This window comes from Benincasa hispida, chromosome 2, assembly GCF_009727055.1.
Source record: "Benincasa hispida cultivar B227 chromosome 2, ASM972705v1, whole genome shotgun sequence".
In the NCBI taxonomy this organism is placed as follows: domain Eukaryota; kingdom Viridiplantae; phylum Streptophyta; class Magnoliopsida; order Cucurbitales; family Cucurbitaceae; genus Benincasa; species Benincasa hispida.
Window position 1 is genome coordinate 50,827,990 of NC_052350.1, and position 17,780 is coordinate 50,845,769.

A 17,780-nucleotide genomic window follows, 5' to 3' on the forward strand; every position below is an offset into this window, starting at 1 on the left:
TAGTTGTTTTTTTTTTTTTTTTTTTTTTTTTTTTTTTTTTTTTTTTTTTTTTTTTTTTTTTTTTTTTTTTTTTTTTTTTTTTTTTTTTTTAATACTCACTCTTTCTTATATATATTTTTCAGATAAGGATAAGAGTATGCCAACGAATGACAAGCAGAATCCGTGATCGAGCCACTAAGACCAGATATATGCTTCCGCTCATATTTTTTAGGATTTGATGTCTTAAAGTTTCTAGTTTTGATGTTTGGACTTGAAATTTTGGTATTTGTATTTTCAAAACTTTTCATTAGGATTTTCTAGTTTGTCTTATGGTGTTAAGGGTACCTTGCTACTTGAATTTCAATTATTTAGTTTTAATAAAATTACTGGTTTTATGTTATTTATTTGGTTTTACTAAGTTATGAAAAGATGTTAATTTAAATTCCATGCATGCATGTCCATAGTAACGACCCACGTTAGAGATCTCGAAAAGCCAGGTTGTTACAGAAGCAGTGGTATCTAAGGAGTTAGATGTCACTACAAGGGCAAAATGGTAATTTGGCCCTGCTGCACTTACAAGCAATTTGTGAGGGGTCATCGCATTGTTGATTGGTTATATCCAATGGACACATAAATATATCCGTAGTGTGAAGAGTGCAACTGTGCGATCTAGTGGAGTGTCTGACAATTAATGGATGATGGATAATGTAATTAAAGAGTTTAATTAATTATTCATGTAACGTTGGAGCTTCAAGCTACAAGTCCACAAGGTCCCCTTGGTAGCTCAAAAGAATTATGTTGAGAATCAGTTTTTAGGTTAATTTGAATTGTTCAAATTAATAAGAGGATGATATAATTAAATTAATGTATTTGATATATTATTTGGAGGAAGAAATATTTGAATGAGATTCAAATAGTTGTTAATTTAATATAAATATGTTTTATATTAAATGCCACAAAATAGAGAAAAATAACTATATTTTATATTGTATGTGATGCAATATTAAAACTATAGATCATAAATATAATATGATAAGTTAGTTATCATATTTATTTATATTGTTTATTATTTTGAATAATAATCATTTTTCTCAAAAACTACCTTAGTGGGTGGTTATGCAATTTTATGGTAATTGGAATGAAATGAAAAAGAGTTTTTTTTTTTCTCCCCTCCTCCTCATTTTACTTCTAAGACTAAAAGACACCAAAGAGAACAAAAGATCGCAAAGGAGAGACTATACGATAGTCTACACGACAAACACAGAGCATGTGTGATAAGCTTTTGTTGTCTATGCGATAGGAAGACTTATCTATTCGATAGTCTAAACGACTAGAAGTGTTTACTATGCGATAACCTAAATGATTGAGAAGTTCCTATACGATAGTGCTTCTTCGATCGTCTTCCTTCTCCAAACTCACAAATATCCTCTTAACCAAAATAGTCAAAGCCCACCAGTCCTGAGTTCCCACCCTGAGCATACTGAGGAATCCGAATGGTAGTGCCCCTATTGGTTTGAGGATTGCATTGATGTTTGCTGCTTGTTCAAGAGGAGTGTTCGTGAACAAGTTTGATCGTGAGATTACTTGAAGAACGGTTCTTCAAAGGTATAATCTCTCCACCTTTGGTATGTCATTTTGATTTAACAAGGACTCAGAAGGGTCTAAGTCTCGATATGTCTAGGAAATCTATAGTTGGGAAGTTGTTCATGGGTTGGTTAATGATGGTTCTCGATAAGCGTGTCTGAATAGGAGAGAGAAAGTCGATGACATCTCAACACTCGGGATGGCATCCTGAAGCATTAGTGGGACTCGATAGTTCACGGTTTGTCCGATACTTGCCCGAGTTGTCCTAGTAAGCATTGTATGGCCCGGTAGATCCCGATAAGCCACCATTAGGTCGATATAAGTCCGGTAAGCGCTGAAGTAGGTTGATAGATCCCGGTAAGCATTGTTATGTCCCAGAAAGCCTCAACAAGTGTCTGAATCACCCGGTAAGCTTTGATAAAGTGTTATAAGCTTGTTTTGGCCGAACGAAAGGTCTGAACTCATCTTGGTGAAGTTCCAAAGTGATGTAAGAGTATTGGAGACGTGTTGTTGGGAACCAATATGATGAAGAGAGACGAAAATGATGAAAGAATCTCGCCTAAGGTCTGAAACTTCAAAGAGTCGAGCAAAAAGTGAATTGGGACTTAAGTTTCCCTTAAGGCTGACCATGATCGCGTGGGAATCATGATGCCGTATGGTTGGAAAGTACAATCCTGACACAGTGCACCATCGACAAAGCACTTAACAAAGGTCAAATCGACAAGAATCGGTTTGGCTTCTAAGGCCTTAATTGGTCATCTACTCTTGAACACTTGAAATCCAATGCAATTGGAAACCTCTGCGAGTCATGAACCACCCAACCAAATCCTCCTCTATTCATAAAATCGAACCATGCCGCATCAGAATTTAACTTCCAACAACTTTCTAGAGGCGACTTCCATTTAAATTGACTTGCATACTAAGTTTGAAGGACAAAAGTTCTACAATTCCAGTAAAGCTCTTTTAGTTGTATTGAACATTGAATGTACACTAGCTTTAGGATTGGGTAAAGGGCTTTGGTTGATATGAATTTATGTAATTCCAAATGCTCCAAAGAATTGTAATGGCTCTACCCAAATCTAAAGAGCTCAATTGGCTTGGCAACTAATCCCAATAATCTTTTGTTTTCCAATCCTCCCTGCACACAAGATATAAATTAATAAGATTAGGGAAAAATTCAAGCCACACTTTTTTTTTTGGAAAACTTACACATTCCACATCACATGGCAAGAGGTTTCCTCCTTTTTCCTACAAAATAGACTTAACGGGTTAATCACAACTCCTTTATTTTTAATGTTGGTCATGGAGGGGATAGAGTCATTAAGAAATTATGTCACTATCTATTAGTGAAAGACAATAATAAATACTGATAAATAGTGTCGAGACACTGATAAATGATTATCAATATCTATCACTGATAGACAGTGACGTCTTGTTATATTTGTAAACAAGTTGACTAATTTTCCTATATTTGAAAGCAACTCTAGAAATATAATATTTCATGTTATATTATAGGTTTCATTTGGTAACTATTTTGTTTTTTGTTTGTTTTTTAAAATTAAACTTATAAATATTAATTCCACCTCCAAATTTTTTCCTTTGTTACCTATTTTTCACCAATGGTTTAAAAAACCATGTCAAATTTTGAGAACTAAAAACAGTAGCTTTAAAAAAGTTGTGTTTTGTTTTTAGAATTTGACTAAGAATTCAACTATTGTATAAGAAAGATGCAAATTATTGTAAGAAATGAGAATGAAATAGTCTTAATTTTCAAAAATAAAAACAAAAAAAACAAAATGGTTACCAAACAACCATAGTATTTTATTTTTTAATTTGTATTATGTAATTTATTATAAGTTATATACTATTACAAAATTAATTTAACTAAATCGTATAAAAAATTAATTAATGATAGTTTATATTCAAACACACATGAAACATAACTCAAGAAGCCTTATTTTCAAGTTTTTGTTTTTAGATTGCATACCAAACAAATCCTTAAATACTAAATAAATGGCTACCATATATTAAACAACTCATTCTCTCATTTTATTAAACCTATAACCCTTGTAAACCAGTACGGCAATCCTTGATGATATTTAAAAACTTTTGTTTTGTTTTGTTTTTTTCCTATTGATTTATTATGTTAATCTACCCTACCCTTCTTTAGCTGGGAGAAACTTATTGTGGGATAGAAAATTTCTTAAAAAATTGATATTTTAAATTGGACACCTAAGATGATGGTTAATTTTGAAATGGTTAAAAAAATTTATTAGATTGATTTTGAATAATTAAACACATTTTATAAGTAATTTTGAAAATGACAAAGTGATTTAATGATTTTAAAGTCCCTCTCAAACATGTCACTAGTTCTAGTTCCCCTAAAAGGGAGATCAGTTGCACTCTAAAGAATGAGAGAGGATTGTGACAAGGAGTTCAAGACAATGCTGAAACAATCTTATCTATATCTTGTCCTGGAGGTTTAAGGTGATTTGAGATCATTGAAAACCATAAGAGAGGTTAATCTTATTTTACAGTTTAAAGCGCATATAGACAAGTTACAAAAGAATATTCATTAAAAACAACCAAAAACGGCCACATCCCCACTTAAAACGTTCACCAACCAAGAGGGGAAAAGTGAATCCCAACACTCTTACATTCCACCTTTCAAATTGGAAGCCAAAATCTGCACAAAATCAAACTCCAACCCAACAACGACACGAGCTAAGAGAAGTGTGTACTACAATTTACATCCCGCTTAAAAAAGGAGCAAGTCAACAAAGAGGGACACAAAAGATTTGCCAGCCGTTTGATTTCATCAATGAAAATTCACTTCAGTAAAGCTCTCCACAACCCCCACCCCCCCAGCGTCAGACTCAACAAATAGTAGATGGAATTACAAAAGGGCTTGGTCAAATCAAGCTTCCGATTTTGATTAGATGGATTTATGAAATACCAAAGCCCCTCCCCAAAAATTTAAAAAATAACAATGACAGTTCTAGAACTTTTTTAATTAAAAAAAAAAAAAAAAAACCCCACCAAAAACATGAGTCAGAAGACATCTGGCTCTTAATTCTGCAATTCCTGTTAACAGAGTACAGATGGGGTTCAAAGTCAATACCAACCTTGCTCCAATTTCTATATTATTCTAAAGAGCCATGATTCTATTTCTAGCAAAAGCTGATTTCTTCAGCACTATCATTCTTAAGCCTACAAAATTCCTTCAATCATATTGCATATTATGAGTATAATGCTCCATAAAGAAAATTCGAAAATGTTAATTCCTCATTGGAAAAAAAAAGAGAGCACCGTTTTTAGGAAGTAGTCCTATCCCAGCATCATACACGTAAAACTGACTCTGCTAAATAAGAACCATTCTCAAGATGTGCTACCAATAGGTTAGACATAAACACCAGAAGCAAGCAACAAGAATAAGGATCCAAAACCCTGCAACAGACGATAACGGAAAACCGTAAGTATATAACATCGGGCTCCATGATCAAATCTAGCAATAACTAACAAGAGATGTACAACAATAGTCGATGTGAAAGTATGGACATTTTCCTCCCACTGACATGGTCAATGGAAAAATTTGCATTTAGGATAAAAAAGATCAACAGAAAGATCCGTACCAAGAAAATGGAGGCAATCGATCCTCTAGTGATTTCCTTTGCCAGACTACGGTTTTTCCTGGAAGTTGTAGCTTCATAGCTGCAAATGATATTCATTGCAGTTAGAGCGACCCCAAACCACACTCCTTAAGGAGATGACAGTTATACAATCAATTAGAGTGATACAAGCATGTCATCTGACTCGAACCTTACCAAGAAACTTGGTTGTATTGTATTATAGGTCATGACTATGAATATCAATTTAATCAAATCTGAAACCCAATTTATCGAGTTCAATAACTTTTTCTCATTATATATATCATCTTAACAGAGACAGATTATAACCATAATCGACATTAGTCTGAGCAATCTCACAGTTGCAACTACATACAGCAACGAACAGCATTTGTGATTACATACAATTATCACTGTCAAGTCAAGGGAAGTTTAAATCATCAAACTACCCAAGATGGGCAATAACAACCAAATTAGTTTCCCGCTGTCCAAGAGAAATGACTCTCTACTCAGCGACAGCCACACTCCATATATAGCATCATAAATATACAGTAAATTTAACCCTAGATGTAGCAGGAGATTCACCAACTTTAGCAGCTGATTCATATCATAGTCAAAACGCCACATCTTCAATGAAAAACATATGGAACAATATAATCGCGAGTGATTTATCCCTCGACTAAAGGTCTGAAAAATGACTTCCAATTATATGTAAGAATCTAAGATAATATACTATCACTACAAAATGATCAGTGAACTCAAAGAGGATGATAATAACCCTAGCACTACTCGAAGATCAAGAGGCAGATGCCTCGTGGAATCCTTTGGGGCCAAATTTGGAAACTAAATAGATGAACGTCAACGCATTCGAACATAGATTTCACAGCATGGATGGTACAAAACGAGAATGATCAGAAATTTCCGCATTCGAACATAGATTCCACAGCATGGATCGAGAAATTTCCGCACTTCCTCCGTTCCGAAACAAAAGATCAGAAACTTGTAGACTTGATAACTAAACATCTTCTACGTATTCCATTGTAATCCAAGTGAATTGAGCTAGTAACAAATCCGTAATCTACTTTTACAGAACAAGCAAGAGAGAAACCTATCGTTTCACGCTGAATAATTAAGATTAACCAGATTTCATTTCGCTACAGAGAGGAAGAACAGATCCGATCGAACTTACATGAAAAACGAAGCGGTAATGATGAGGCCAACAGAGATCATCAAAACCGCAAGGGTTGGGTACCAGGCTTCGGGGACGGGACTGGTAACAGGTTTCGGAGCCTGCAAAAGCATATGATCCACGAAATTACAAAATGCAAAATGGCGAAGACAATGAAATCCAAAGGAATTGTTGGGAGAGAAATTCAAACAGCATATTTCATCGACTTCAATTTCACTCACCATCAAATCTGGTTGGGGCGAAGAAATTTTGATTCCAAAGAGATCTCAAGTTCTATCGACGAGGGAATTGAAGACTGAAGTCGCGCCAGACGGAAGGACTATTTTAGGGTTATTTTGCTGACATGAAAAAAAGGCTTATTTTAAACGTAAAATTGGACTAATTTTTTGTTTATATAATATTAATTTTGCGGTCATAATGTCATTTGTCCCGATTTATATAATAATTTATATAATAATGAAAGATAACCCTGTGTCATTGTTATAATGTACTAAGAATACGTTAATTATGGACTCTTCTTTCCTCCTCCATGCTCGGACTCCTCTTCCCTTCCGTGTACTTGTTATCTCATTCCACTTATCCAATACAAATAATGTTCTCACACATTAGAGCTTTTCCTCTCTTAGAGTCTCGTTTACCACTCAGAATTCTTTATAATAGTGTGCAAGGGCATTATGAATAATTAACACATTGTTAACATAGGGTTATTCTTCATTATTTTTAACTATTAGAGGTATCTTTCTATGAAAGTACATACGCATCTTAACAGTTAGATCGTGATGATCTACATTCTCAATTATACTCGTATGTGAACTAATGCACCACTTATTTGAATGGATGTCTTTGCCTAAACAACTATGACTTATTACGTCAATTGATTAGTGTGTCACATAAAGTTTGAATTTATGAAAATAATAATAATAATAATAATAATAATAAATAAATAAATAAATAAATAAAGAATAATAAAATATTTGAAAGTCAATTGTAAACTAATACTTTCCAAATACCCAACTATTAGAGGTAGCTTTATGTGAAAGAACAAACACATTTCAACTGTTAGATCGTATCATTCTATAATTAGATCACATTCATATATACAGATACACACCACTACTCTTAACGTGCATTATGTCATAAATAGTTGGTTTAGATAACATTAATTGATTACAATTCAAATAGTTGGTTCAATAGCAGCAACCGATTCATGTGAGTCATGAAGTTTGAAGGACAAAATAAGATTATAACAATGAAAATAAAAATTTAATTTAATATTGAAAAGTTTTGGTGAGTAATGCCTAAGTTTCTATTTTTAAAAGATACGCAGATGGATAAGTAAAAAATACTAATTGAAATAATATATTCAATTGAAAGTTTTTTTTATTCATCTAATATTATGATTATAGATGATACTAACAAAAATCTCGTGACATAGTTAAGAAATCAATTCATCATCTGTCTCTCTATCCCACGATTCACAACCAAATTTATGACCAATCCTTCCTTTAGTGATCTTACGATATATATATATATATATATATATATGTATATATATATATATATATATATATTATATATGTATATATATATATATATATATATAATATATATTATATATATATATATATATTATATATAGTATGTAATGTACACACATACAACTCCTTATTTGGTCCAAAGAGTTTGTGGGTCCAATTACTAAAAAAAAATAATTTTATGCCTTATTAACTAAGCGCCAGGAATTCACTGTTAGGATTGGTATCCTAATCTCCCGGAGTCTGTAGTTTCTAATATATACACATTGTATGAATAAAAATAGAGTTATTTTATCTGACATTTACTCATATCCAATAAACAAAGTTCTATGGTTATCGTATGTAAACTTAAGCATGTATATGAGATATACAAGTGGATCATGCCTTAAGTGATAACCTAAAAAGGTCTGTATGTATAAGGATTAAGGAAGGATACCTGATCCTTGTGACACTACAGATAGGACCCGCTTTGTAGAGGTTTGCAAGTGTTGTGAACTACTACAAATGGTAGATCCTGACCATTCAAGTGGAGACATGCGAGCGGGGGTGTCATATACAAAGAGTTTGTATAAGACCAAACCACGAGATGATTCGTCTCTGTATATAACACCGTTGATAATAGAGACTTACATCTCACCTAAACGATCATAGGTGACATGACCTCAATCCTGAGTGTTTTGGAAACTCCTACCTTTGAGGGCGGTCCTTTGATTAGTATGGGTGAGAGTGGCCAGATTGCCAACTCAACATGCCTACCTTTTTTGGGATTTGTCTGATTTGGGAACAGGGAACTCAGTTACATAAGATGGAATTCACTCCTTCCTCGAAGTAGGGGTAAGTAGATAGATTGCTCCCTTAGGGGCTGATTTTAGGTCTTGAACAAAGTGGGCACAACTTCTCTTTGGAAGAGAGGACTCAATCATAGTAGACTATGATTTATGTTTATTAGAGGGATCAATGGTACTTAAGGAGTTAGATGTAACTACAGGGACATGACGGTTATTGGTCCAGCTGTACTTACGAGCAATCTGTAAAGGGTTATCGCTCTATTGATTGGTTGATATGGACACATAATAAATCTGTAGTAAGGAGAATTCAGCTATTAGTCTTTAGTGGAGTGACTGGTAGTTAACGGATGGTGGATCCAGTGACTAAAGAGTTTAGTCAGTTATTCATGTACGGTTGGAGCTTCGAGCTACAGGTCTATAAGGTCCCCTTGATAGCTCAATGGATTCAAGTTGAGAATCAGTTCTTGGGTTGATTTGAAGTATTCAGATTGACAAGAGAAAATTCGATTATATATGATATGATCGGTATGATGTATGAGATACATCAAGTGGAGGGTTAGTGTAAATGAGATTTACATTAAGTACCATGAAATAGAAAAAGAACTATGATTTATATGTTTAATGAGAAAAAATATTAAAACTATAGGTTATAAATATAGTATGGTAAATTGGTAATCATATATATTTATAATAATATTAATTATTAGATAATCATCTCTTTTTCTCTAATAACCAATTGAGTGGGAGGTTATTGGTGGTTTCATGGTAACTGTGAGATAAACAGAAAAATGTTTTTCCTAAATTTAGTGCGATCGAGATTTTCTATTCTCGGAAAGACTCACGCAAAGGTTATCAAGTGGATTAGATTCACTAAACGATAGTTTAAGAGAGACTAAACGATCGTGGAGTGATACTACACGATAGTTCACTCAGCTGGCCATTAGCTAAACGATCACGGAGCATCTACTAAACGACCGCATAACATTTGTTAAATGGTTGGGAATCGTCTATACGATAGACCTCTGTCATCTCCCACTTACTCAATCGTTTACACGATTGTTCTTCCTTCAGTCTCTTCCTCTAACTAAGTCCACACAGAGCTCACACTTCTAGATTTTCACACCAAGAATACCAAGGTAGCCATTGTGGTGGTGTCGTACTCAACTCGACGTAGTCGAGGTTTTTGGAGGTCGTTCGCTGTGTTCGTGATCTTGGAGATCGCTGAGTTCGTAGTCGCTGTGATCGTGCTATGTTACGGTCAAAGTGTTTGAGCGTTCGTGATATTGTCTTGCTAATTAAACGAGCGTTTGGGATCGAGGGAGGTTGAAGATGAGTCTTCAAAGGTATGATCCTTTATCCCTTGATCTTTGTTAAGCATGCTGTAATTTTGTGCATTGCATGGCCAATTTGTTTCCGTTTCTTGATTGTAATTATGTATGTTCATATACGAATGAAACGTTGCTCATGGAAATCCTCGTGTCCGATACCTTCAATTGGTATCAGAGACAGGTTGTTCTGATATTTCAAATTTCACTTCTGTTTTGAACTCCTTTATAGTCGTTGTGGGTTTTTTGCATTGCGTTTAATTGTTAAATGCGTTTATGGATGGCGTTGATGAATCTTTATGGGCTAATTGCCTCTATTTAAAGCTTTCTTTAAATTACAAAGGTTAATTTGTAAGGGCCCCTGTGTTTTGGGGCATAATTAACATGCAATTGTGTTTGTAATTCAAAGTGTTTGAGTTTTTCGAGTCATTCGTGTTGAAGTTTCGAAGCATGGAAATGCGGTTCTTAGCGAAGAAGAAGACCAAGATTTGATCGTGTCGTGTAGCCTCAAGTAAACGATCGTTGGGATTTGATAAAACGACCGTGTAGATTTTTCTATGCGATTGTGTAGTATTTACTAAACGATTGTTTAGCTAATGCTAAACGATGAGATAAAGTGTTTGCTCTATCGCGTATCGTTGGTTTCTCGATCACATAACGTTGGAGGTAGACGATCAAGTGGGAGCATTTGATGCTCATCGTTTAAAAAAAGACGCGCGTGCTAAAAAATCGTGTAGTTAGCATGCTCATCACATAGTTACTGACTACACGATCACGCGGTATACGATACAAAGGCGCTTGCTCAGTGATCGTTTTAGACGATCGTGCTTCATCGCATCGTAGTCGTTTAGATGATCGTATAAAGCTTGCGTTGTGAAGCGTGCTGCACAATCGCGTACCTCGTGCTTCATCGCATAGTAAAAGGTACACGATCGTTTAGCTCTGGAAGCGTAGGTAAATGATTGAGTAAAGCGTTTACTCTTTCGTGTAGACGATCAGAGGAAGTTTGGTACACAATCAGTAGAGGAGCAGACTTCGATCGGACTTTCAAGACCCGGTTCACCTGTTTGAACCGGAGACTCTTTGTTTTTGTAATAGTTAGCTTTAGTTTTGAGGATTTGAGGCAATTTTTCCCCGTTCATAAACTTTTTTTTTAATATACATGAGATGTATGTGGTTTATTTGGCAGTGTATGACATATAAATTTGAAACTCACCTTAGGTTGTGCAATTATTCATGCATCATGTATTATGAGTGTTATAATATGGCACGATGAAATTACAAGAATGCATGCGCATGCATCATGAAAATATAAGAGTTATATTTATGCATGCAGTAAGCATATTCATGAATCATCTTTATATTATAAGCGTTATAGCATAATGGTAAATGGAAGCATGTTTTGCTTGGTCCGTTGCTATTTTATATAAGAGTTATATAAAAAGGTAGCAATGAATGAACAATGCATGGAACATGACACTCAGGCTGTTTATAAACGTTATGAATGCCTTGTATGTGTTTGCTTTGCATTATGGTTGATTTTGGTTGTTTCTATTATAAGCGTTATAATAGAAATTAGAACTAAAATCGATAAGAAAGAGTTGCATGTGGACTTAGGGTGAACTCATGTTTTAAAAGGGTTTTAAAATTGGATTGAGATAGACCTAAGTTCAAGGTTCTAATGAGATTAGCAACCTAATTTAATCTTTTTAAATTGGTTTAATAAGATTAAATTGATTGGCATAAAAGATTAAAACTGTATTAAATCTATCTATAAGGGACCTTTTGGTTGGGGTTTGTGCCCTAAAGTCTCATGTCCTATAGTTTGTAAACAACTTTATACGAACATTTATGATGTATAATATATATGATATTTACTTCACTTCTTGACTTTGCACAAGCATGTATGTAGTGACATACAAGTGGATCATGTCTTAAGTGACAACCAAAATAGTCTATAGTATATGGATATAGGAGGAAAACTTATCCTGGTAACACTATGGAAGCGGCCCGCTTTGTGGAATTGTTACAAATGTTGTGACTTGTCATAGATGGTCTGATCCTAAACATTCGTGTAATGGACATGCGAGCGGGGGCATCCTATACAAAGAGTTTGTATAAGATTTGACCTCGAAGTGTTAATATCTTGTCATATAACTCCGTTCATGACTGAGACTTCACTTCACTAGGATGACTATAAGTAACATGACCTCTGAAGGAAATCAGATTCAAGATTTCCTTGAGCAACAAAAATAAGAACGTTCCAAATTACAATCATGAATGAACATCACATATTACAGTCGTATACAAAACTTGCGATTATACAATCAATATAGAAATTACAGCATGAAAACTCAAATGAACAAAGAGAAAACTCTACGAACATTTGAAGATGCGTCTCCACGCTTCTTTGTGCAAGACCGCTCAAACAACAGCAACCTCGAACGCTTACACGATCGTAACACAGCACAAACACTTTGCGGTCGTCCTCAATGATCACATTGGCCAAGAACTCCTAAGCAAAAGCATGAACGACCTCCACAGCACCTCGATGGTGTCAAGTTGAGTATGACACCACCAACAAGGCTACCTTAGTATTCTTGGTGTGAGAATCCAGAGGGTGGGCTCTGTTCGGACTTGGTATGAGACAGACAAAGGAGGAAACACCGATCGTGTACACGATTGGGCAAGTGGGAGATGGCGGAGACCTATCGTATGTAGGAAATCTGATTCACAATTTCCATGAGCAGCAGAACAAGACTATTCCAAATTACAATCATGAATCAACAAATCATTTATAGTCGACTTCAATACAAGCGGTTATACAATTTACAAAGAAATTACAGCATGAAACAACAAATGTACAGAGGGAAAAATTGTACAAACAACGGCAGAAGCGTCTCCATGCTCCGATGCGCACTTTGATCGAACAATAGCAAGCACGAGCACTTGATCTACACGACCGCAACACCGCACGAACACAACACGAACACTTTGCGTTCTTCCTCAACGATCTCCTCGGTCATGAATTACTCTACAACACGAACTCCTCCGCAGCACCACAAACGACCTCCAGAAAACCTCGACGGTGTCGAGTTGAGTCTGACACCACCAACAAGGCTACCTTGGTATTCTCGGTGTGAGAATCTAGAGGGTTGTCTCTTATACACATCTAGATGTGTATAAGAGACAGTCTAGAGGGTGGGCTCTGTTCGGACTTGGTGTGAGACAGACGAACGGAGGAAACAATGATTGCGTACACGACTAGACAAGTGGGAGAAGTCGAAGACCTATCGTATAGGTTGATATCGTTTAGATAAAACTATGCGATCGTCTAGCAAAAGCTATGCGATCGTTTAGCTCTACAGACTCTATACGATCGTTTACCTTGGGCCAGCGATCGTCTAGTAAAACTATGCGATCGTTTAGTAGACACTGCACGATCATTTAGCTCGCCCAGTCGTCATTTAGTAAATCTGTATTTACTGACGACTTCCGTGAGTTTCTTTTCGTCGGAGAGAAAACTCAAAATCTTTTCAAACTTTTGTGAAAAACTTCTTCTTAAAATAATAGGAAACCACTTTCCTTTATACTCACGGTTACCATGATCCAATAACCACCCATTACATTTGGTTATTTAAAAGAAAAAATATTAATTATTTAATAATTAATATTATTATAAATATAAATGATAACTAACTTATCATACTATATCTGGAACTACGAACCCCTTTGGTTGAGTCATATGGATGGTGTCCTCAAGATTACCATTCAGAAAGGCAGTCTTGACGTCCATTTGCCATATTTCATAATCATAAAATGTGGCTATGGACAGGAGAATCTTGAGACTTTAGCATGATAACAAGTGAAAAAGTTTCCTCATAGTCAACTCCCTCAATCTGGGTATAACCCTTTGCCACGAGCCTAACCTTAAAGGTTTGCACCTTTCCATCTACACCTTTCTTTCGCTTATAGATCCACTTACACCCAATAGGTCTTACCCCATCAGATGGACCAACAAGCTCCAAGACGTTGTTGAAGTACATAGACTCCATTTCCTGGTTCATGGCCTTAACCCATTCATTTTTGTCAACATCCTCCATTGTTTTCTTAAATGACAATGGATCCTCGACCGCATCATTCATAATGACGTTTTAGGCTTCAGTAAAACTCATGTAGCGATCCGGTGGGTTCATAACCCTCCCATTACATCGAGGCAATCTCAACTCTTGAGCTGGTTGACTAGACGTCCCGACCTCAACAACTCTTGTTGATTTGTCGGCCTGTTCAATAACTCTTGTTGAACCCTCAGTAGTCTCAGTTTCACTAGAGATCTCATGTAAAACGATCTTACTTTGTGGCTTATGATCCCTCATGTGATCTTCTTCCAAGAAGATAGTATTAGTGGAAACAAACACTTTGTCCTCACTTGGATCATGAAGTATCCTCCTTTCGTTTCCTTGGGGTAACCCACAAAAAGGCAAACCTTTGAATGCGGTTCCAACTTCTTTGGGTTAGTCGCTAGCACATGTGCCAGACAGCCCCAAATCCTGAAGTGGCATAAACTACCTTTACGGCCTCTCCATAACTCAATAGGTGTTTTAGAAACACTTTTCGAGGGAACGTTGTTCAGGATATAATATGCAGTCTGCACTGCATAACCCCAAAACGAGTCTGGAAGATGAACATAACTCATCATAGACTGAACCATGTCCAACAAGGTTCTGTTTCTCCTTTCTAATACACCATTCTGCTGAAGTGTACCAAGGGCCGAGAGTTGGGACACAATCCCATGTTCTATCATATAGTTTTGGAATTGGAGATCCATATACTCTCCACCATGATCCGATCGTAGTGTTTTTATCTTCTTACCTAATAAGTTTTCAACTTCAACCTTATACTCCTTGAGCTTGTTAAAGGCTTCAGACTTACGTTGCATTAGGAAGAGATACCCAAACCTTGAATAATCATCTATGAAAGAGATGAAATATTCATACCCACCTCGAGCTCTAACATTCATCAGACCATAGAGGTCTGAATGTACAAGCTTCAAGGCTTCCTTGGCTCTATAACCTTTTCTAGTAAAAGGTNCCTCGAGCTCTAACATTCATCAGACCATAGAGGTCTGAATGTACAAGCTTCAAGGCTTCCTTGGCTCTATAACCTTTTCTAGTAAAAGGTCGTTTGGTCATCTTGCCTTCAAGGCATGATTCACATACCGACAAGGAGTTTTCTTCTAAACTCTTTAGAAGTCCACTTTTCACCAACTTCTCAATCCTATTGAGGTTCATGTGACCTAACCTTAGATGCCAAAGATTGGCATTTTCCTTTGGAGAAACCTTTGGTCTTTTAACAGTTGCTGTCGTACTGAACATGTCAGTGTTAAACAAGGCTTTTATGACTAACGGCCTTAGTACATATAAGTTATTTTCCATTGAACCAGAACCAATCTCCATACCATTCTTGAAAATAAACACTTTATTCTCAGAAAATGAGGCGGTATAGCCTTGTTCAATGAGACAAGAAACTGAGATTAAGTTCCTCTTAATATGAGGAACTATAAAAACATTATCTAGCAACAGATAACGTTTCTTGTCAATAAATAACTTCAGCCTGCCTACAGAAACAACTGAAACAACCTCGCCATTATCGACTCGAAAAGTCATCTCTCCCTGTGGCAACATTTGCTAGGAACTAAATCCTTGGTAAGAGGGTCTGACATGATTGGTAGCACCTGAATCAATGATCCAGGCAGAATCATCATTCTCTACCAGCCATGTCTCCAAGACCAATAAATTATATTTACTGTCTTGTCTTCTCTTTTGGAGAGCAGTGGGATGGAAGTCGTTTGCCAGAAAATTCGTTTCACACGATTCTTTCCACTGTAATAAATTGGTCATTTTTAAAAGTTTTAAACGGAAATACTAACGAGTTACTGAAAAGAAAAGCACATTGACCTACGTTAGGTTTTAAGCAAATACCCATTGTAAACAAAACAACATCCAATATGATTTTAGCAAAACTAACATGAACCCCATGTGACATCTAGTTTCGTAATGATGCTTCAAAGGTTTAGGACAAAAGCTGCCGAAGGGAGGTCAGTTATCCCTCCTCTGAATTGAGAAGATCTCAACCAGTCATTAATACTAGAACAACTCTTGTTCCTATAACGACAAACCATCATTGATTTAGCCAAGAGATGATTAACTTACTTAACAATCTCCCGTAAGTGTGACCCGCCATTTTAAGCCCTAAAGGTCCGTCCTAAAAGGCNACAAAAGCTGCCGAAGGGAGGTCAGTTATCCCTCCTCTGAATTGAGAAGATCTCAACCAGTCATTAATACTAGAACAACTCTTGTTCCTATAACGGACTAGTCATCATTGAATTGGCCAAGAAATAACTAACATACTTAAAAATCCCCGTAAGTGTGACCCGCCATTTTAAGCCCTAAAGGTCCGTCCTAAAAGGCCAATCCTAAGGGTAAAAATCCGATTGGGGCAAAACCTAAAGCGACCCTAACCATTTATAGAGTTCACCTTGATATTGACCAATTGCACAAAACCCATCCGAAGGGGACCGCATCGAAGGCGACTCGAGGGCGTACAGAATGATCTCATGGTGTGAACCAATGACAGAGACCATAGGATGTGTTGTCACAAACCCTTCACCCACTTACTATAAACACTCTCTCCGTTCACCTTGATATTGACTCATGCAAACACCATCCGAAGGGGGATGCATCTTGGGGCATCTCGAGGCCAAGCATGAATCTCACGGTGTGAACATATAGGGAGAAATGTGAGTGGAATCATAGACATATCTGATATGCTTCCTCTTCCCACTGAGTATTTTATAACCTAGGGTTTAGTTTACTTAGAAAAAACAAGGCTAAAGATTTTAACTAAGTGACTTTTAGGTTTTTCCAAGAGTAACATTTACCTTGGATAGTTGAACAACTTTTGTTCATCATCCAATAAACTCTTTAACGAAGTCTTTGACCAAAACGTCGCATACTTGTTGAAAATCTATCTAATTCACATTTCCAGGTAGGTTCCCAGGTAGGGCTGTTACGTTTCCGTCAACTTAAGAACCCCAACCTAGCCAGAACCCGCCTTAGACAAAAGGTCCCTTATAGATAGGTTTACAAACAATTTATTCTTTTATTCCAACCAATTTAATCCTATTAAACCGATTTTAAAAGATTAATCTAGGTTACTAAACTCTTTAGAACCACTTGAACTTAGATCTATCTCAATCCAATTTGAAAACCTTTTTAAAAACTTGAATTCACCCTAAGTCCGCATGCAACTCTGAATTATGGATTTTAGGTCTAATTTTCTTTATAACACTTATAAACGGAAACAACTACAAGGCGAAGCTAACACATACAAGGCATTTATAACGATTATAAACAGCCTAAGTGTCATGCTCAATGCATTGTCCATTCATTGCTACTTCTTTTATATAACACTTATACAAAACAACAATGAAACAAGCAAAACATGCTTCCATTCACCCTTAGACTATAACACTTATAATAAAAGGATGATGCATGATAATGCTCACTGCATGCAAAATATAACTCTTATATTTCATGATGCATGCGTATGCTTTCAAGTAATTTCTTCATGCAAGATTATAACATTTATAATACATGGTGCATGAATAATTGCACAACCTAAGGTGGGTTTTTAACTATATGATAAATACTTTGACATATAAGTAGCATACATCACATGTATAAGCAATAAAA

General features: G+C 35.9%; 1 protein-coding gene across 1 annotated transcript; it reads right to left on the reverse strand.

Annotated features, from left to right (window-relative positions):
* Positions 1-4,670: 4,670 nt before the first annotated feature.
* On the reverse strand, positions 4,671-6,760 carry LOC120071519 (transmembrane protein 258). The gene is made up of 4 exons (XM_039023842.1): positions 6,600-6,760; positions 6,379-6,479; positions 5,196-5,274; positions 4,671-5,010 (listed from the first exon to the last, which is right to left on the reverse strand). Exons 1-4 carry the CDS (start codon positions 6,600-6,602, stop codon positions 4,963-4,965), a joined length of 231 nt encoding a protein of 76 aa, XP_038879770.1. The 5' UTR covers positions 6,603-6,760; the 3' UTR covers positions 4,671-4,962.
* Between the last annotated feature and the right edge of the window lie 11,020 nt (positions 6,761-17,780).

Coding starts and splice junctions, on each gene's coding strand:
- LOC120071519 (XM_039023842.1), bottom strand. Junction 5,275..6,378: donor ATTACCGCTTCGTTTTTCAT/GTAAGTTCGATC, acceptor TATCATTTGCAG/CTATGAAGCTACAACTTCCA. Junction 5,011..5,195: donor CGATTGCCTCCATTTTCTTG/GTACGGATCTTT, acceptor CGTCTGTTGCAG/GGTTTTGGATCCTTATTCTT.